This window comes from Dromiciops gliroides, chromosome 2 (assembly GCF_019393635.1).
Source record: "Dromiciops gliroides isolate mDroGli1 chromosome 2, mDroGli1.pri, whole genome shotgun sequence".
NCBI classification, from domain to species: Eukaryota; Metazoa; Chordata; class Mammalia; order Microbiotheria; family Microbiotheriidae; genus Dromiciops; species Dromiciops gliroides.
Genome location: NC_057862.1, coordinates 362637390 through 362659175, shown reverse-complemented (window position 1 = coordinate 362659175; position 21786 = coordinate 362637390). Strand labels below are relative to the sequence as shown.

General features: G+C 43.7%; 1 protein-coding gene across 1 annotated transcript in view; it reads right to left on the bottom strand.

The window, feature by feature from the left end:
• Nucleotides 1-5299: 5299 nt before the first annotated feature.
• Nucleotides 5300-21786, bottom strand: part of MYBL2 (MYB proto-oncogene like 2) — a 52948-nt gene continuing 36461 nt past the window's right edge. The window contains exons 13-15 of the mRNA XM_043985876.1: nt 16377-16493; nt 12044-12190; nt 5300-8882 (exon numbers count right to left, since the gene is read on the bottom strand). Of these exons, the coding sequence (XP_043841811.1) occupies nt 8754-8882; nt 12044-12190; nt 16377-16493 (393 nt within the window). The 3' untranslated portion in view covers nt 5300-8753. The remainder of the gene's footprint in view (nt 8883-12043; nt 12191-16376; nt 16494-21786) is intronic.

The following is a 21786-nucleotide window of genomic DNA, read 5'->3' as shown; positions in this document are numbered from 1 at the left end:
AGACATGACCAAATTTGATTTTTTAGAAGTATTCATTTTTCAGCTTCATGGAGAATAGATTGGAAATCAAAGATACTGGAAGGGCAAAGGCAGGGAGATAAATTAGCTATTGTAATAGTCGAGATTCAGAGGTGATAAGGACTCAGAGCAAGGTGGAGAGACTTATGTGAGTGGAGAGAAAGGAACAGAACTGAGAAATGTGTCAATCAATAAACATTTATTAAGCACCTACTATGTGCCAGGTACTATGTTAAGTACACAGTAGAATCAATATCCTTCCAAGCAATGGTTGTGCTGTTGATACCTGTATAAACTTGGACACATTCTCTCTCTCCTCAGGCCCTTGATTTCCTCATCTGAAAAAATGAAGGAAGGTTTGAATGCTTGAAGACTCCTTTAAAATGCCCAGGACCAGGCAGTTAGGTGGCTCAGTGGCTAGAGCACAGGCCCTGGATTCAGGAGTACCTGAGTTCAAATCCTACCTCAGACACTTGACACTTGCTAGCTGTGTGACCCTGGGCAAGTCACTTGGCCCCAGTTGCCTCACTAAAAAAAAAATAATAATACATTAAAAAATAATGCTCAGGACCCTTATCTCAATAAATGCTAAGCAGAAGACATCTCCTCCTATAGAGTAAATCACCCATGTCTCCTTGTTCTAACATCATTAACTCAGTTGGTGTTTCTTCTCCCCCTATGCCCCATCCCTCATCTCCAGGCTTGGGAGGGAAAGGAGAGTCCTTCGATTCCCTTTCTCTCATTGTCTCTGAGTCATCTCTGTCTCGCCCTTTCAGAACTACTACTAGTATCCTGAGGAAGAAGGGACCCTGGAAGGGAGGTCTGGTATGGAGAAAAAAAAAAAGAATCCTGGACTGGGAGTCTGAGGGAGCTAAGCTAGAATAAGCTCTTACCTCAAATTCTCTGGACCTCAGGTTTATTCATCCCTCTGTGAAAGGAGACAAGACTAGACAGACCCTAGGGTTCCTTACAGGGAAAGAGAATAAGCCCCTGATTTCATAAATATAGGGAACTCCCAAGTTCCTGGACGGCCACTATGGTATCACAGCTGCTGTCACACATCAGAACTTCTCTTGGAACACAGGGCCTCCTCCCTCTGAAGTATGCATCCTCCATGCTGGTTCCCTTTTCCCATGGATCTGTTTCTTCTGAAGCCTCCATTTTGGAGAGAGGTCCAGGAAGCTAACCTTCATTCCCCTCCTGAGTCAGGGACCTTCTCCCTCTGCCCACTTTTCAGTTTCCTTTTGTACGCCACTTCTTCGATTAGAATGTAAATTCCTTGAGAGTAGAAACTTTCTCTATTTTTATCCCCAGCGTTTAGCAGTGACTAGCACAAAGTAAGCACTTACTCAATGCTCATCAACTTGCTTCCACAAGTGAGAACTACCTTCTACTGACATGGGTTGACACCTTTTCTGCAACTCAAAATCTCGGAGATTGATTCAGAGTGCTGCAGTGGTCAAGGGCTTATGCACTTTTCCCGGGTCATGTAGCCAATATGTATCTGAGGCAAGACTTGAACCTGGGTCTTTCTATCTTCAAAGCCAGCTTTCTCTCCATAATACCAAAATACATCTCTTAATAGTTAGTTCCCTTTTTGCTCTAAAAGAAAATGTTCTAATTGCTCAGTGAACAACCTGTAAATACTCTGACTGTTGAGATCCCATCTTGCCTTGAAAGCAATCACTTTCACAGCCACAAAACGTTCTGTCCCAGTGACCTCCATGTTCACTGTGGGCCCCATGATTCCCAGTGCAGGGAAAGGCTCAGAGCCCACGTCTACTTCCATAAACAATGTTTTCTGATCTGATGACAAGGACAGTGTTTTAGCTTGTCTGCTTCTGGAAACGTTTCTCTACTGCTCAGGTTTCCTACATCACAGTTGGCAATTTCACTCACTCAATCTGTAACCTGAGGAAATCAATGCCCCACAACACCAACCATTTTCCAAAACAAGAGGGAAAGGTTTCATAAACTAGTAAAATAGAGGAACTCCAAAAAGCTGGAGATCAGAGTCAATGGGTGAAAGGTAGGGGGCGATGCTGAGGACTGGGCCTTCTCCCCTTCAGACTCAGCCTGATGCTCCAACCTAGCCTTGCCCCATTTGCCTTCAGAGCCAGAACATGTAGATTTCAACCCTTGCTGTGTCTCCTCAGCTAGGCTGTAACCTCTCTTTTTTTTTTTTTTTGGTGAGGCAACTGGGGTTAATTGACTTGCCCAGGGTCACACAGCTAGTAAGTGTGTAAAGTGTCTGAGGCCGGATTTGAACTCAGGTCCTCCTGAATCCAGGGCCGGTGCTCTATCCACTGCACTACCTAGCTGCCCCTGTAACCTCTTCTTTAAGCAGGGTCTGGTTCACTTTTGACTTCATAGGACCTAGCACAGTGCCTGCCATAAAGGGCACCTGGCATGTCGATGAGCTTAGACAAAGTTGTCCCTCATCTGGGCCTGTTTCCTCATCTGTTGAATGGGAATGATTTAACACTATCATCCAGACCTTTTAAGTTTTTCATGATCCACTCATAGCCCACCTTTTCAGGCTTACTTTAGTGGCTGGAGCAATGAAGTTGCACTAATAATAGCTAATGTTGATATAGTGTATGTGCCAAGCACTTGACAATTATCTCATTTGATACTCACAACAACCTTATGAGGTAAAGTTACTTGCCCAGGATGACACAGCTAATAAATTTCTGAGGCTGGATTTAAACCTAGGTCCACCTTCCACACTCTGGACCAGTGCTTTCTATTTAGTGCCTCCTACCTGCATTCTGGAAGGCTAGGATTCAAATCCTACTGTTATGGGGTTAGGACAGGTCTGAGGTAACTTTTCTTGAGAAAACAAACACACCTTGAAGCAAAAGAAAGCTCATTAGGCAAGGGTACTGCCTGAGTGGCACCAGGTGGGCAGGGATGGCTTGAGATTGGAGCCACCTCTCACCCAACTTCTACCAGCCCACTACGAGTGAGGGATTTTCCACCCTCAGGTGATCACCCCCAGTAAGGAAACTTTCCAGTCAGATGATCACCCCATCTGTCCCTCTACCATCCATCCTCTATAAAAGTTATAGCCTTTCTCCTGTTCAGAGAGATAGGTATCTCAGAGAACCCCATCTCTGGAACTATCTCCCCTTGAGAGAAGTTTGACTTCACTCTTGGTTTCCTTTCTCTAGCACTTAAATAAAAGATTATTTTATTCTCACTGGATTTGTGTGCAAGAAGGTGTAATTCGGGGCAGCTAGGTGGCGCAGTGGATAAAGCACTGGCTCTGGAGTCAGGAGTACCTGAGTTCAAATCCGGCCTCAGACACTTGACACTTACTAGCTGTGTGACCCTGGGCAAGTCACTTAAGCCCCATTGCCCTGCAAAAACAAAAACAAAAAACAAGAAGGTGTAATTCTTTAAAGAGGAATACCTAAGGACCCCCACACCAACCATTTGCCCCATGATACTGCCACAGTCACTTGGCTCATGTAATAAACAAGTCAGTATAATATAATATAAAATGTAATAAGCAATAAGACCTCTGGGTCTGTTTCCTCATCTATAAAATGGGAATAATAGCATCTTCCTCAAAGGGCTGTTATGAGGATTAAATAGTTCATAAAGTACTTTGCCAAGCTTAAAGTGTTATGTGTTGTTCGGTCATGTCCTACTCTTCTTGACCCCATTTGGGGTTTTCTTGGCAAAGATACTGGAGTGATTTGTCATTTCCTTCTCCAGCTCATTTTACAGATAAGGAAATCGAGGCAAATAAGGTTAAGTGACTTGTACAGTATCCCAGAGCTAGTGTCTGAGGTTGGATTTGAACTCGGGTCTTCTTGACTACAGACCTGAGGCTCTCTGCACTGTGCCACCTAACTGCCCCCAAAGTGATAGGTAAACATGAGTGATTGTCATTTGTAGACATTAAGTGGAAATGTGTTATTTCTTCCTAAGAGGCCAGCTCTCCAGGGAGTGAGTTCTCCTCTCCCCTGTGTATCCCCAACATCCATAGGACTCCCCTGGCCCAGCCTTCCTCCCTGGTAACCTGCCCATGGTTATTCTGTTACAGCCTTTGTCTTGCTCAGCATCCAAAGGCCTTTCATATGTTAAGTTGGCATTCATATGCTAATAACTCAACCAGGTAGTGAAGTAATTATTTTTCCCTGAATTTATTATTAGACCTTTGTGGGGAAGTGAAAAGCAGCAGCAGGTTAATGTGGGCTGGATGGGGGGGAGGAATAACTAGGTCTCAGCTCAAAGTTACTAACACCTGATTAGAGACCAGCCTTGAGGAGAAAGTGTGGCCCACTGCCAACACTAATAGAATTACAGAATGTCAGAGAGAAGGGACCTTCAAAATTGAGTCCAGTTCTTAACCTTTCTTGTGCCACAGAACCCTCTTGCTGCCCATGGGCCCCTTCTAAGAATGTCTTTAAAGGCATAAAACAAAATACACATGATTCCAAGGGAAACCAATTATACTGGGATAGTTATCAAAACAATTTTTAAAACAAGGTCATGGAACCTGAGTTAAGAACCAATTACGGCCAACTTCATTTTACAGACGGGGAAACCGAGGTCTAGTGGAGAGATAACATATCCAATTTCTAAAAAGCAGTACTGGAAATAGAACTAGAATTCAAGTCCCGTTCTGGTTCCCAATCCAGTCGCAAGGCCCTTATAAAAAAAAGTGCATTCTGGGGGCAGCTAGGTGGCACAGTGGATAGAGTACCGGCCCTGGAGTCAGGACCTGAGTTCAAATTTGGCCTCAGACACTTAACACTTACTAGCTGTGTGACCCTGGGCAAGTCACTTAACCCTAATTGCCTCACTATTTAAAAAAAAAAAAAGCATTGATACTAAAATACTCAGTGTTTCATCAAAAAAAAAGTGCATTCTACCCAATGCCCTTGCCAATGTCTCCTGTTCTCTAAAACAATGTTCAAAAGTCCTGCCACTGGGAGAACTACCCACCCTCTCCATTTTTCCAATTCTACCCATCCCTAAGGGAACAAAATAACTACCAAGACAACATCCAACATTAACAAGGTGCTTTTACTTTCAAAACAGGTTCATATTTTATTCTCACAAACAACCCAGTGAGGTAGGGAAGAAACTGGAGTATTATCACATCTATTGTGCCAACACAGTCTTAGCTCTGACCCTGGGGACAGAGGCTGGGGCCTTCTCCTACGTTCTTATTACAAACTGGAATCCTCTTTGCAATCTTCTGGAACTTCTAAGAAATAGTTTGAGGTACAAAGAGGGGGAGAAAACCCCCAAAAGACTGCCTCGGTGTATATGTATTGCCCCGCCTGCTTGAGAAAGGAGCCGGTCCTAAGAGGTCTCTGCTTTATGGGGGGAGACAAGGTGTAATGGGTCAATAAAACCACAACAGCGGCCCAGATGAAACTGGTCTTTATTAAAAACCCTCAATGCGATATTAAAGATCCAACATAAACAATTCATGCCTTAAAGATAACTGGGGGGAGGGTGCGGAGAGCAATATCTGTAAGACAAAGGCAACCAATATTCTCCAGGTTTTGACTGCCACCAAGGAAATCTAGAGAACACACCATCTCCGTGTCACCCCCCTCCCCACTCCTTCATGAAACCTCCTTCAGATCCCCAGCCAGAAGCACCAGCCACCTCTTCTCTAGGAGTACACTTAAGCGTGAGTGATACCACTCACCTGATGGGAAAGGAGATGGAGGACAGGGGCCGATGGCAGGAGAGAGTTGATGCACACATGCTCAGCCCTCAGAAAACTCCTTCCAGGTGAGAAGAAAGGCTATGTACATAACAAGTCATAACATTGCTATTCATGCTATTCATAATCGCACTTCTGAGGTTTGCAAAGTGATTTTCTCATAACCCTGCGAGGTAGGTAGTTCAAGTGGTGTGATTCTCATGTAGCCTTTGAGAGGTTATGTGGTTTGTCCACAATAACACAGTGAGCAGCTCTCTAAGGTGGTATGCAAACCTTGTGTCTCCTGAACTCCAGATCCAATGCTCTGATACACTATACCACATCACTGCGTAGAAAGCAGCAGATAAGAAACAAAAATTCACAGACAGCAAGGGCTGGGGGAGTTTCAAGGAAAAAAACAAGATTCCCCTGAGCCAGTTGGGATATGAAAAGTTTTCATAAAAGGTACTCGAGTTAGGTCTTGATAAAAAGCTAATGCCTATAACATGGGAGCTGGAGTAGGGAAGATACTGAATTCAAATTCTACCTAAGAGATTTACTAGCTGTGTGACCCTGGGCAAGGCACTTAACCTGTCTGCCTCAGTTTCCCCACCTGTAAAAGGGGGATAATAATAGTACCTATCTCACAGGGCAGTAGTGAAGGCCAAAAATGAGATAACACATAGAAGGCACTTTGCAAAACCTTAAGGAGCTTTGTAAATGCTAACTATTATGATTGACAAACGGGTAAGACAAATGGGTGGATAACAACAATTTCATTTCTAAAAGCACTTCAAAGTTTACAAAGGGATTCCTCAACAACAACCCTGAGTAGGTAATGCCAATATCCTCCCATTTCATTACTGAGGTCCAAAAGTGACCTGGCATGCCCAGTGTCACATGGCCAGCAAATGTTAAGAGCCAGGACTTATTAAACACCATTATGTGCCAGCCACCCAGCTAGGGTAACAGAAAAACAAACAAAAGACAACTCTTTGCCCTCAAGGCGCTTACAATCTCATAGTAGGAAACAACATGTGCACAGATAAGCAAAATATATACAAAATAAAATAAATACCAAGTAATTTGGGGAGGGGGAATGGGACGCACTAAACAACAGAGGCAATTGGGAAAGGCCTCAAACCTGTGACTGACTCTAAACCCAGGATCCTTTCCTCCCCACCACGTTTCTTCTCCCCTATAGAAAGGAGTGAACCAAGTCTCATTAGGATATATGGAGTAGACCAGCCTGATCAGAAAACCTTCCCTGATGCTCTCACCCAGCAGTGATCTCACAGCACACAGTTCTAATCTAGATGACTGCTCAAAGGACCACAGAATGAAGAGTTGGATGGGACCATCTAGTCCAATTCCCTCATTTTACAGATGAGGAAACTGAGGCCCAGAGAAGTGATATGACCTACCCAAGGTCACATAAGCAGCAGGGCCAGGGTTTGAATTCAGGTCCTTGGATGCCAAAGTCAGTACTTTTCCCACTATGTATATATATTCCACCTTTTAACATAGCACTTTGTAGGTAAAGTTTGAATGAACCAAATGAAATACAAGAAAGCAGGGCTGAGAAAACAAAACATAATGACTATGAAAATGGGAAAGAAGAACAACCACAAACCAGAAGTGAATGGTTTGAAATTACAAAGAACAAACTCAGCCCCTAAGGAAAGAAAGATATGAGAAGATGTCTCCCCCAACTCCCTTCCAGAGGTGAGAGGTCTATGGGTATGGAGCACTACATGTATTTTCAGATTCTTTTTTTTCAATGTATTGATTTGTTGATTTTTGTTCTTTTGAAAATTTTTCTTTGTTCTACGGGATGGCCCTGGGAGAGGCAGGTCAGGGAAGGACACAGAGGAAAATGTAGGTGATGCAAAAACAAAAGCCACTGATAAAAAAATTTTTTTGAAGAAAATGTAAGAATGCAGCAGGAGGTAGAGTTGGTGTAGAATTGTAGAGGACTTGAATGCCAAATTAAGAGGCATAGACTTGAACCCACAGGAAACCACGACGTGCTCACTACTAGAGATAGGAAGATTCCTTTGGCCTCATGGACAGGATGCACAGGAGGGGAAGGGAGTAAGACCAATTAGGAAGCATCTACACTTGTCATGAAGAGGGATGAGGGACTGAACCAGTTGTCAGAAGGCGCGGTGGGAAGGATACGAGAAAGCACAGAGAAAATAAATAGAGAAGTCGAAAAGGTTACGAAAAGGTTACACCATCACAGAAATAGTGAAGCCAAGGAGAGGGAAACAGGCAGCCAGAAAAAGAAGGAGAGAGGGAGGGGTAAAAAAAATAGGGAGAGAAAGAGAGAGGGGAGGGGGAGAAATAGAGTAGAGAGGGAGACAAAGGAAGATGGGGAGACTGAGAAGAGAGAAGCCTTTAGAAGCCAGCGAAGACTAAGCTTCAGGGAGCTTTTATTTTTTAAAAATTAATAATTAATAATAATATTAAATGCAACAAAAGGAAAAGAAGGGAAAAGGACCAGCTGAGAGATAATGAATGCCACTCTCTCCAGCCTCTTGGATACCTCCTTGTCTCAGCTCAACAGGCATCCAAGTTAAGCAGGAAATCCCCAAAGATCCTCCTTTTCAGGGTCCTCAACAGGAGGGTGAGATTGTGCTGAAAACACACAACTAGGGAAAAACCCAACTTTCTTGGTATTAACAAAAAAGGCAGGCCCAGAGTCTCTAGGATTCTTGAAAGCACTTGGTAATTTCCATGGAAGGGAAAGGGAAAATCCAGACCAAGGGCAGAGATTCTGCAGAGCAAGTCAAGAGTCCAGTGTTCATTTTCCTCCAGGACAGATCCCAAGTCACACTTCTCTCTATGCAGGCACCACATGAATCCACGAAGGAGCAGACTTCTCTCTTGTACCACAAAACCCAAAGAAGCCCCTTGAAACTTTTTTTTTAATAAGTTATTTTGAAAAAATAAATTTTCAAACTCATACCCTGTTCAGGAGCCACCTGAGCCAGGGAACACATCTTTATGCCCCTAAGAAAAGAAAAAAAAAAACTACAATGTCAAAATTCCATATTTTTCATGACAAAATTAGTGTCCGAGAAGTGTGGCTCTGCTTTAGGGCACCCAAGATCTGCCGGGCCTTTTCTTGCATAAAAAGCTGGTCTCTGGTTCCACCACAAGCCACGACTTTCCATGCATTGGACATCTAGGAAGAAGAAAAATCGTTTGTTAATTTCCAGAATCAAATTAACCTCCTCCAGAAGGCTTTTATGGTCCCTCCCTCTAAACCCCAACTTCTAATGCCATCCCCTCTACGGCTACTTTCCCTCTGTTTTATATTTATCTTCTGATTTATTAGTTATTATTTATTTGTTATGATTGTAATTTATATTGTCTTCACCACCCTCCCCTCAATTAGAACGTAAGCTTCTTGAAGGAAGCGTTGGTTTACTTCCTGTATTTGTATCTACACACTCTCAGTACTTAATAAATGTTTGCTGATTGATTGATTGATAGTGTGGAAATTTATTTTGATTTGGGGACCCTACCTTTAGGCTGAGATTAGAAAGCCTTAGCCCCTCAGGGTCTCTCCCTCTTCTCCTCAGCTGAGCGAAAAAAGCCTCATGGGCTATACAAGACCACCAGGTCAGACAGCTGGGGGGGGGGGAAAAAAAAGCCCCAGCTCCCTCCGACCTGAGCGGAGCTATCTGAAAGATAGCCTGTGCTGAGGCACGTGAAGTGGGAGTGCACCCTGCCCCCAACCAGCCGCAGCCCTGGCTGGCGGATTAGCTTGGTCTGTGGGGGCGAAGGAAGCCCCGAGATCTGAGTGGAGAGAAGAAAAGGTATATATAGACCTGGGAGTTAGCCTCCAGAGGGGGGCTGACTAGAGAGGCGGACTAGAGGGGAGCACGGACAAGGATGGAGGAGAGTTTGGTTTGGACAAGGAGGGGCTGAGAAGAGGTCAAAAGAGCGGCTGACAAAATTAGAAGGGGGGGGTTGGGGGGGGGGGAAGGAGAGACAAGACAAACAGTAACGCAGGACTAGGAGGGCTGACAAGGTTACAGGCTAACCCAGCCCTAACCCTAACCAGGCCTTATTACAAACCAGGGAAAGTGTACCGTGCCCTGAGGCTGGAGGCGGCTAAGGCCCTTATTGTATTCAAGAAGTTCCAAGTGCAGCAGGTGGGAAAGAGAGCAGTGGAAGAGACCACAGGAAAGCAGTGAAGTTGTACATTTTATTTCCCTGTATTCTTAATTTTCAACAGTATCTCATAAATAAACTCTGCTTTGATTATTTGGTTAAGAGGCTTCTTAATCTTTAGTTTATCAGTTTGGGAGCAGTGTGGTGGAACTTTATAAACGGCCCACATTAAATTAATAGCAGTCAGATAGCCAAACAGTCAAAAGTCCCCAGGTTAGTAGTACTCCAGTCAGCTTCAGCCCCCAAAATTAGCCCTAGTTAATAAAATATTTCAAAATTTGAATGGCGACCACGAAGGGATTTATGGCCCAATTATAATTTTTCATATGATCATAATTTTTCATAAATCCAATTATATAATTTTCCCAGGTTAGTTATAGTTATTAATAATTAATTTTTTGTACAATAGTAAACTTCTAGCCCCTAAGCCCCCAAATCAGGGGGTCAATGACAAAAAAACGAGAGCCTCGGGTTGGCCACAAAGGACTCAAATACAAACTAAGTCCCAATTGTAGATGCCTGAATAAATTAGTCCTAGAAAAATCAAGCCCCAGCACTCAGGATACAGGAAACATTTCTATTCACTGCCCTGCTGGGATGCAGCAGGAACGTGGGATCTGGAGCCAATATAATGCAAATGCAAATCCTGGCCTGGCCGTTCACTAGGACTAAAGGCAAGCTTCTCAGCTCCTCTGGCCTTTAGTTTCTTCATTTGAACTTTTGTTTCATCATTTTTCTAGTTCTATGAAGTAATCCTTTGGTGGCTTGAAGGGTGTGGCACTGACTAAATTAACTCAGGTAGTAGAATCAACTTTATTATGCTGCCTTGTACTCCTACACATGAGGCAACCTTTACTCCCAAAAAAGGTGAAACAGGGGCAGCATGACGGAATGGAAAGAAAGACCTGGGATTTGAGCCACTGCTCTAACACCAGCTGAAGGACTTCTCCTTTCTCAGACTTGGTTTCTTTATCTGTAAAATGGGTGATTTGCACCACCCACCCTTAAAGGATGGTTGTCAGAAAAAAGAAAAAGAAAAGGCTGGAAACCATAAAATGCTAAAGAAGGAAATGGGAGTTGTGATCAATACTACTGCTTCTCCTACCAGCAGTCATGCAGACAGCAATCCTCCCTGCCTACTGAGAGGAAGCTATGAGGCAGAACTCTTCAGAAGGGTAATGGACTAAATGTATAGGATACCAGGGTCCCAATCCTGCCTCAACCAATAACTAGCTCTGCGCCCTTAAAGGGATTCGAATTTCAGTTTCACAGGATCATAGACTGAAAGTTGGAAAAGGGATGAAGCCATCAGGTCCAAGCCCCCTTCATTTTTACAGACGATGAAACTGAGGCCCATGGAGGTAAGTGACTTGCATGCGTGATCACAAAGCTAGTGAGGGGCAATGTCAGTATTTGAACCCAAGTCCCTTGATAGCAAGCTCAGCTTTAAAATAAAAATCTGGACTTAATAATCAGAACTATGACAGTTCAGGCTAATGCTTGAGAGCAGATTCTTCCCACCCAGGGGTGGGGGAAGGAAGGTGTGGTAAGTGATTGTCTTTGTTTTTGATCCTCAGGCTCCACTATGCAGGATTAATTCTTTTTTTTTTTTAGTGAGGCAATTGGGGTTAAGTGACTTGCCCAGGGTCACACAGCTAGTAAGTGTTAAGTGTCTGAGGCCAGATTTGAACTCAGGTACTCCTGACTCCAGGGCCGGTGCTCTATCCACTGCGCCACCTAGCTGCCCCAGGACAGCCTCACTAGGAGACTCACACATTGGACAGAGCAGTAGAAACCTTGCAGAAAAGCGGCCTTTGTGGACTAAAGACAAACAACATGATGTATGAAAAAATGGGCTCCCCCCGACCATGCTTTCCTAGCAGGTGAACAAAGCCATGGCAAGGCAAGAATTAGCCAGGTCCCAGTATGCTCCTCTCCTCTTCCATCTTTCGCTTCCTTCATGAACCCCCAAAGCAGGAGCAGCCACCAGAACTGGAGACGCTAGAGGAGGGAATCTGAAGACGGTTCATTATTTCATGTTGCCTGAGCCCTCCACACACTAAACCCCTAACAAGCAGAAGCAACAACCAGTCCCTAAAGGACTCTGGGCAGGCTCTTCTCTCAGACCATTAATTACATCACAGTAAAGGCCACACCATGACTCACCGGGGCAGGGCCCTGGAAATGGCTCAGTGTCTTCGGGAATGAAGCCTTCTCTGGCTTTGCCTGTAGAAACCCTCTGTTGAGCAAACTACTGTCATCTTTGCTGCTCGAGGAGGTCAGATTGAGGGAGCTGGACAAGAAGCTTGTTGGCTGCAAAGAAAATTAAGCAGATTTCATCAGGAGCCCGGGATGAGCACAAACAGACTTGCTCTACGGCTATTTTGTTCCAGTCTTGGCACCCCCTACACTGCCTAGACTCTCTCAGAAGCTGCCTGGGCATAGCAGGCCAGGACTTCAGGTGTCAGAGGCAGACACCTGGCAGGAAGCAGGTTAGTCCGATGCTCCTAAACACATCAAGATGACATCACGCTGTTCTGAAAAGGCCCTTCCTTTCCTTCTCAACTCTCAATTGTATAAACTGCTTGAATAGACAAAGTTCATTTTGCAATTTCCTGTGTTCTCTTCAAACCCTCAACCACAGGCCCAAGTCGAATAGCAGGAGACTTCTAGCCTGGCTAGACTGTAATCTTTGATCTACAGAGAGTAACAGGAAATTTAAGGACAGGACCAAAATATCCCCATATGTGAGAACTTCCAGCTCAGTGGGGAACAGAAAGGGGACTCATGAATTTATAGCTGGACGGGCCCTTAAAAATGGTATCTAGCTTCACAGCACGCAAACATGACCCCTTCTTTCCTCTCACGGGACTATGACCTAGTCCCTAAGCTTCTTAAATTGTGAGTCACGACCCCATATGGGGTCACATAACTGAATGTGGGTCACAAAAAATTTGGCAACAATAGGTTATGTACACCTATTTTGTACACCTATTTTACACACCTATATACTTGGGGTCAAGTAGAAATTTCTCAGGTGAAAAGGGATTGCGTGGGGCAGCTAGGTGGCTCTGTGGATAAAACACCAGCCCTAGATTCAGGAGGACCTGAGTTCAAATCCGGCCTCAGACACTTGACACTTACTAGCTGTGTGACCCTGCACAATGCCCCCCCCCCCCCCCAAAAGGGATTGCAAGTGGAAAAAGTTTAAGAAGCCCTGATCTGGTCCAGGCCTTCTTCACATTTTACCTGGTATTGCCTCCTAATTGTTCTTCCTGTTCCAATACTCCCCCATAAAATTACCCAAGTTATCTTCCACAAACAAATTCTTGACTCTGGGTTCTGGCCATTTTCTCTAGCTGTCTTCCAATGCCTGGAACACTCTCCCTCCTCCACCCTAAGTACTGACCTCCCTGGCTTTCTTTAAGTCCCAACTAAAACCCTAGTTTCTACAGGAAGCCTTGCCTAACCCCTCTTTAAATTATTTCCTAGTTTCCCTGTATATAGCTTATTTTGTATACACTTGTTTGTATGTTGTCTTTACCATTAGATTGTAAGCTCCTTGGCAGCTAGGTGGTACAGTGGATAAAGCACTGGCCCTGGATTCAAGAGGACCTGAGTTCAAATCTGGCCTCAGACACTTGACAATTACTGACTGTGTGACCCTGGGCAAGTCACTTAACCCTCATTGCCCCACAAAAAATAAAAATTCTTTAAAAAAGATTGTAAGCTCCTTGAGGGTGATATTGATGGAGTTATTTCTCAGTGTCTGACTCCTCATGACCCCATTTGAGGTTTTCTTTGGCAAAGACAATAGCATGATTTGGCATTTCCTTCTCCAGCTCATTTTACAAATGAGGAAACAGGCAAACAAGGTTAAAGTGGCTTGCCCAGGGTCACACAGATAGTAAGTGTCTGAGGCTGCATTTGAACTCAGGTCTTCTTTCTTTGACTGCAGACCCAGCACTATATCCACTTAGCCACCTAGCTGCTCCACCTTGCAGGTAGGGACTGGACTGTTTTGCCTCTTTTTGAATTCCCAGAGCTTATACAGCGCCTGGCACCCAGTAGGCATTTAATAGGTCTTTAGTAATTGAATGATTGATGTGACTGTATCACCACCAACACCACTCCCTAAATTCAGTAACTCCAAGAGCTTTACCCTTGGATCAAACACAAATTCCTATTTGGAATTTAAAGCTTTTCACAAAAAAAAACTTTTTTAGAGTTCTTCATGACCTGGTACTTTCTAATCTTTACCATCCTTGTTAGGTAATAGTCCCCTCTACAAACTCCACAATCTAGCCATTCTGGCCTATTTGTTTTCTTCCATCTCCCACCACCGTGTCTTTGCACTGGCTATTCCTCATGGCCTGGAATACTCCCCTTCTTCTGCCTCTTAAGAAGAATTCCTGGCTTCCTTCAGCATGAGTTTAAATACCACCTTCTAGAGGAGGCCTTTCTCAGATGACCCACCCCCCAGGCTGCTTAATGCTCTCCCCCACTTCAAGGTTGCCTTCTGTCTGTCTACCATGTATGGATCTTCTGGGTACTTATTTACATAGTGTTGTCTCAATTATTATTGCCTTTCTCTTTGTATCTCTTGCACTTAACCCCTGTACCTGTGCTATCATAGTAGTGCTTGATAAAATGCTTGCTGATTAGCTGACTGATGACCAAAACTTTTATTTTATGAAAAGTAGCTGAACATTGTAATCAATAATGCTAGATTTGACATAAGGAAGAGCCAAGTTCGTATCCTGTCCTCAAACATTTGCTAGCTACACAACAGCTAGCTAGGTCTCTATGACTAGCTGTATGACTTATTGGCTGTATAACCAGCTGGCTAAGTTAGTTAACCTCTTTTCGTCTCAGTTTCCTCATTTGTAAATGAGGACAATAGTGGCGCCTACTTAACACGGTTGCCATGAAGATCAAATCAGACAACTATCCAAAGCCTTTGGCAAACCGTAAAGCACTATATAAATGAAAGATATTATTATTGGAAAGTGAAGATCAGAAAGGCAGATGGAGGGGGCGGCTAGGTGGCTTGGTGGATAAAGCACCAGCCATGGATTCAGGAGTACCTGAGTTCAAATCTGGCCTCAGACACTTGACACTTACTAGCTGTGTGACCCTGGGCAAGTCACTTAACCCCCATTGCCCCTCAAAAAAAAAAAAAAGGCAGATGGAGTCAGTGACTGGGCCAACACTAGAACCCAGGTCTCCTGAATGAGGCTAGGGTGTTTCCCACTCCACCGTGCTACCAGCACACCCTCCCCCAACACCTTTCATTTTTTCACACACAACAGCTCATGGAAAATGGATCTACCAAGAAGCCAGTCTGCAGCACTACTGTAGAAAACACATAAACCACTATAAATCTTAATTCTCTGAAGTATGTAAGCATGTAACCACACAGCAGCCACTTTGATACAGTGGAAAGAGTACTGGATCCTGAGTCAGAGGATCTGGGTTCAAATCCAGCCATTGACACTTACTGTTTGTGTGACCTGGAACAAGTCAACCTCCCTGGACCTCAGTTTCCTCATCTGTAAAATGAAAGGTTCCTTCCAGCTCTAGATTCAGGACCATTTGTAATGAACAACCAAGGCTAGATATCCATTACTCCACAATGATCCATCAAAGCATCTGTGCTACCACAAGGCTACAGGCACAGGAGTAATTCAGACAAGGAGGGGTGAGTGGTGCTATTGTCTATAAGCCCCCACTGCCCAAGAGGCTTCACTGCCAAATGAGTTTAGCCAGTAAACAGAGAGCCCTGTTTCAGTCTTTGCTCTACTGGACAAAGTAAGATTTCTTTTAAAAGGATCAAAAGGACACTTTCATTTCTGCTTTAAGCTCCTGGGACACCTGCAGTTGTTCTCACAAGTAGGTCCAAGATTCAATAAAAATACCCTTTGTCTCACACCCTTCCCCCACACTTTCTGCTGGGAGCCAAGCGGTTCCCTCCTTCAGTCAAACCCCACAGCCCAAATGCTCGAAACGATGGACCAAATACCAACATCTATGTGATCCTCATTTCCCCATGCCAAGAAGCCCCTGACACGCAGCATCCTGATCCAGTGAGCCCTACCTCATGATGGAGAAAAACAACTAGCTTCTAGTCTAGACTCACTGAATCCCATGGGACCCTGGGAAAGCTTTTCCTGGGGGTGTGGGGGGAGAAAGCACAGGGACAAGGCTGTTTCCACACTTGTAAAATGAAAGGGTTGGATTAGATTGTTTCTAAGGTCCTGTCCAACGCTCATGTTATACAAGCAACATATTACAAAGTTTACCCACAGACAAAGGGCCTTGAAGCGCCTTTTACGAACGGCTGAACAATCTATAGGCTATTTACCTTAAGCGCTGTGGTCAGGGCTACAAGGATGCCTACTATTAACTCTCCTTGTACTGATATGAGTCGACCCACCTTCTTCTGCAAACCTGGGGGGAAGGGGAGGATTCCCAGTTTGTGGCAAGTATGTTCCCTTACCTGGTTTCTTTTAATACACACAGTCTTTGGCAGAGAGGACACCACAAGCTTCAGATCTTCATCCACTATGTCCAGGGCAAGAGATTTTCGGACTTTCTTAATTGGACTCCGATGTAGCTAGAGGACAAGGGAAGAAAAAGGCAGTTAAGGAAAGAGATTAGGGATGAGTACCTTTGATTCCACTTGGTAAACATTTATTAGGGGACTATTCTGTTTAAGGCATCACACTCAGCACTGAAGACAGAGACAGGAAAAATGTCTGTCATCTTCTGCCCTCAAGAAGCTAGGGAACTAGGTGAAGGGAGGACACAGCAAGATAACAAACATGTATGATGCAAGGCAAGATGCGATAGGAGCCAAGATAAGCCAGGCCAAAGAAATGAGGAAAAATCATTTCCCTCTGAGGGGTGAGTAGGTGGAGGTTAGTCCGGGATGCCTTCAAACAGAATGCTCTGTCAATAGACAAGATAATGATAAACAAAGGGGAAGTAGCTCCCTGCCCAAAGTCCTGAGGAGCTTTCTCCAAATTCTGAGCCCCAGGCAGAGCACAAAGAGGCTGGGCTGGGCTCAGGCCAGTGTCTGACTCTGCTGGTGGTCAGGGAAGACTGTGGGAGAAGAAAAAGGTGCCATGTATACAAAGATATTAATGGTGCCCCTGGTTGTGGGGGAAGAGAGGGGAGAGAGAAGAGAAGAAGTTCAGCCAAACAGATCGGCACATAATCCTGTCTGGGGGCATCTGCAGTATCCAACAACCAGAGCGCTCCATTTCTTTAGGTTGGCCCTTCCCCAGGCACTTCCTGTCTGTCTGTCTGTCTCTCTCACACACACACACACACACACACACACACACACACACACACACACACACACACACACACACACACACACACACACAGTTCCACAGAGGTCATAGAGAGGTGGTTTTTTTCATTCACAAGAAAAAGCTGGGTTACAACCTATGTTTACAGAGTTATAGCAAAAGCCACACAGCTGGACTTGAAGGGGCTGTGTGAAGAAGCTCAGTTTGGCAGAGAGAAGGGCATTTAAGAGGGGGCGTGCGTGCGTGCGTGCGTGTGCACGTGTCCATTCTTGGGTAAAGGGATAGTCTTATAACAAATTCACAGTAGACCATGTATTCCGGCAGGGTGGAGAGGAGGAGTACTCACTATGTGTATTTAATGTATGTATTTCTATGGCTCATACATATTTCAATGCTTCAAAAGGTTACAGGATCAGAGCTGGAAAGAATCTCAAAAGCTACCAGGAGTCCAACTCCCTTATTTCACAGATAAAGAAACCGGGGCCTAGGAAAGTCAAGTAAATTGCCTGAGTTCAATCAATAAACAAATATTTGTTGTGTTGTTCAGTCATTTCAGACGCGAGTCTGACTCTTTGTGACCCCATTTGGGGTTTTCTTGGTAAAGATACTGGAGTGGTTTGCCACTTCCTTCTCCAACTCATTTTACAGATGAGGAAACTGAGGCAAATGGGGTTAAGTGATGTGCCCAGGGTCACATAGCCAGTAAATGTCTGAGGCTGGATTAACTGAAGTCTTCAAACCACTCCAGCATCTTTGCCAAGAAAACCCCAAACAGGGTCATGAAGAGTTGGACGTGACTTAAATGACTCAACAACAATAACTTCTAAGCCCTGGTGCTCTATCCAGTTACTATGTGCCAGTCACTGGGAATACAAAGAGAGGGAAAGAAACAATCTCTCCTCACAAGAAGCTTACATTCCAATGGGGAGACAACAGAGACTTAAGGAGGTATATTCAGCCTAACTATAAATAAAGCAGGTAGGTGGCACAGCACACTAGATGGGGAGACCCGAGTTCAAATTCTGGCTGAGCCAACAGTTGTGGGATCCTGAGCGAATTGCTTAACCCCTTTGATCCTCAGTGTCCTTGCCTGGAAAACAGGGCTAATAAAAGCACCTGATTCACAGGGCTGTTGCTGGATCAAAGGAGATAGATACCTTACTGCCAAGTAGTAAAATACAAAGGTAGTTTGAGAGGGAGAGACCCTCACATTGAGGCAATCAAGAAAGGCTTCAAGTACAAAGTGATGCATGAGGACCTTGAAAGAAGAAGAGGAATTCTATTGGCACAGGTGGCATTTGAACCCAAGACCTCTGACACTAGTCAGTGAGCTTTACATGGCTATCAAACACTGTGATTCCATCCGAGGGAAACCTCCCTCCAGTGACAGAGGCAGCAACCCCTGCCATGCCTTCACAGACAGGCTATATGAGTTGCTGTGGCCAAAAAAATTCATAACCAGAAGGTCAACCCTCAGGTAACACACAGGCTTCTTCCAATTTAACTCAGCTAGTTCTTGGGCATCAGACAAAGATGAGAGAATGAATCCTCCTAGACTCACTCCAGGCCACACAGGTAAAAGAGGAAAAGAGCTAGAACTTAAAGCCAGGTGTCCTGACCAACCAGACCCATCACCCTTCTATAGCACCATGACTCTCATTTCTATATTCTGTCCCAATTATCTGATATTCTCCCATTTTCTTTTAGGTCATCTGCCATGCCTTGTCCCAGTGTAGACAGCATAGCATCATAGATTTAGAACTGCAAAGTACCCTTGGTAGGGGAAACTTGTCTAATTCCCTTATCTTACAACTAAGGAAACTAAGTCCCATGGAGGGAAAATAATCTGCTCATGGTCACACAAGCGACAAGCAATAAAGTCAAGAATTGAGCTGGGGTCCCCTCTCTCCAAGTTGTGTCCTTTAGGTTAAACATAGGCCAAGGCAACGGAGGAGTTAATCTGCATCAGGGAAGAGTATACTTCACTAAATCTCCTATAGAGAGTAGCCCAAAAGGACTTTTAGAGATCCTTACAAAGAACATCCACTTCTGAACTTGACTTCTATTTCTTTCCTGATACACAGACAAGCTGCTCCCCCTAGAGTCCTCCAGTTAAACGAAGGGACAGCTTCCCAACTTCCAATTAGTAAATAGAACTGTGAAAAGCATGCTGGCATGGAAAGATCTCTAGAAAATGACACAGACTGAAAGAAGCAGAAACAAATGAGCAATGTGCACTGTGACTACAACAATGTGAATGAAAAAGCAGCTCAAAGAAAGTCAATAGACAATGGCGACCACTGTGCAAATGGAGAGAATTTTTAAAAAGAAACTGAATGCTGCATAATTATAATGATCAAGGCCCATAGAAAAGTTAAGAAATCAGACCATCCTCTCCCTTTTCTCTAGAGGCAAGGGAAACACAAGGGTAGATCATTACAAATATTATTAAGACAGGACCGACATGTTGACTGGTTTTGCTGAATTGCATTTTTCTCCCTTTCTTTTAAATCTTTGTTAGAATGGAATGGCTTGCTCCATTGGAAGGTGAAGAAGGAGGGAAATCTATTCAGAAATGAAGGTGATTTTTAAAACAAAAGATCTGAATAAAAATAAGATTTGTTTTGAAAGGTAAAAAGCCAAGTCGAAATCTGAATAACTGAAAAAACAATGAAGGCCCTAAAGAATAGATAATTAAAAATGGTTTCTCCCTCAAAGGAGAAGACAGGTACCATACATGTTGTCAAATAATGGTCTCTATTGGCTATTTTAAGTTCTGTTTTTTCATAAAAGGAAGGGTTCAATTTTGGGAGAAGGATGAGTAGGAAATGAGGGTGCTAGAAACAATACGCATCAATAAAATGAATTTAAAATATTGGTTTCTTTCTCAAGTGACACAGATATCTTAAAATAAGTTTCCTGAAACTGGTTGTTGGATGTCCCAATTTGCCCACCTGTCTCAAGTAGTACAGCCAGGAAAATGAAAATAGAAAGGCCCAAGAAAGGGGATAAGAATGAGAACTGGAAAAGTACCCTGATTATTATTATTAAATGATAAATTAGTGGCAAAGTAGAAAGAGCGTTGTACTGCAAACTAGAAAATCCAAGTTCTAATGTGGATTCTGACAATGACTAAATGTGTGACCACCTTGGTCAAGTCCCTTTCCTCTTTTCAGCTTCAGTTTCCTCTGTGAGGACATTGAATTACAAGATTTCTAAAGTCCCTTCCAGCTCTATCATTCCAAATAGACTGAGTTCGGCACTAGCTAGGCTCCTAAGAAATAACTGCAGGAAGTTAAGAAAAACAACAATATTATTATAAAGATAATCAACTCTGAAAGGAACTCTGATCAACTACCAATTCTAAAAGAATCAGGATGAAACATGCTATCTATCTCCAGAGCTAACAGGCTCAAGAGTGCAGACAGAGCCCTATCTTTTCTTTTTGTTGTTGTTGGCAATAGATAATGTGGGAATCTGTTTTTGCATGATTATACATATTAGGAATGAGCTTTGTTTTTCTTACCTTCTCAATGGGTGGGGTCATGGGAGGGGACAGGGAGAGTTCAGAACTGATAGTGACCCTAGGCAAGTCACTTAACCCCAAATGCCCCACCAAAAATAAATAAATAAATAATAAAAGTTTTATTTAGTTTTGAGTTCCAATTTTTATCCTTCCTTATCTCTCTCCCTTCCCCCCTCCCTGAGGTGGTAAGCAATCAGATATGGGTTATACAAGTACGATTATGTAAAACATTACCATATTAGTCATTGTACAAGAAAACTTAAATTAAAAAAAAAAAAAAAGAAAGTGAAAAATAGCATGCTTTGGTGTGTGTTCCATAAATATCAGTTCTTTCTTTGGAGGTGGATAGTATGTTTCGTCAATAGTCCTTTGGGATTGTCTTGGATCATTGTATTGTTGAGAATAGTTAAGTCATTCACAGTTCTTCCTCAAACAATATTGCTGTCTCTGTGCACAATGTTCTCCTGGTTCCGCTCATTTCAGTATACATCAGTTCATACAAGTCTTTCAGGCCTTTCTAAAGTCATCCTGCTTGTCGTTTCTTTTATATATATATAAAATGTAATTCAATCAACAAGCACTTATAATTGCCTATTACATGGCAAGGAATTTGGGAATACAAAAATAACAATCAAACTGTCCTTGATAAGGAGGAAAGAAAAATGAATAGTGGTTTATGAGTCCCTCTCCCTAAAACACCCACCCTTTCCACCCAGCCCTTTAATTCAAGTTCCCTATAACCCGGAGGTGCCATTCATTTCTACAGGAGACATTCTGAGGCCTTTGTTCTGTGGAAGGGCACAAGAAATCAGTGCTGCTGCTCCCCTTATCCTATTGCCCAACCCTTAAGCAAGATGCACCTGGCCTGGCCACTCTCACCCATATATTCATGGTCCCATACCAGGATTACTCACACTGGGAAGCCAGGGAGCTAGAGAAAGTGTTTCCACACTTCCTTCTAAAAACCCCCTCCATCAGGATGCTCATCAATTGGTAATGACTGAACAAGTTGTGGTATATGACTGTAATGGAATACTACTGTGCTGTGAGAAGCGGAGGGGCAG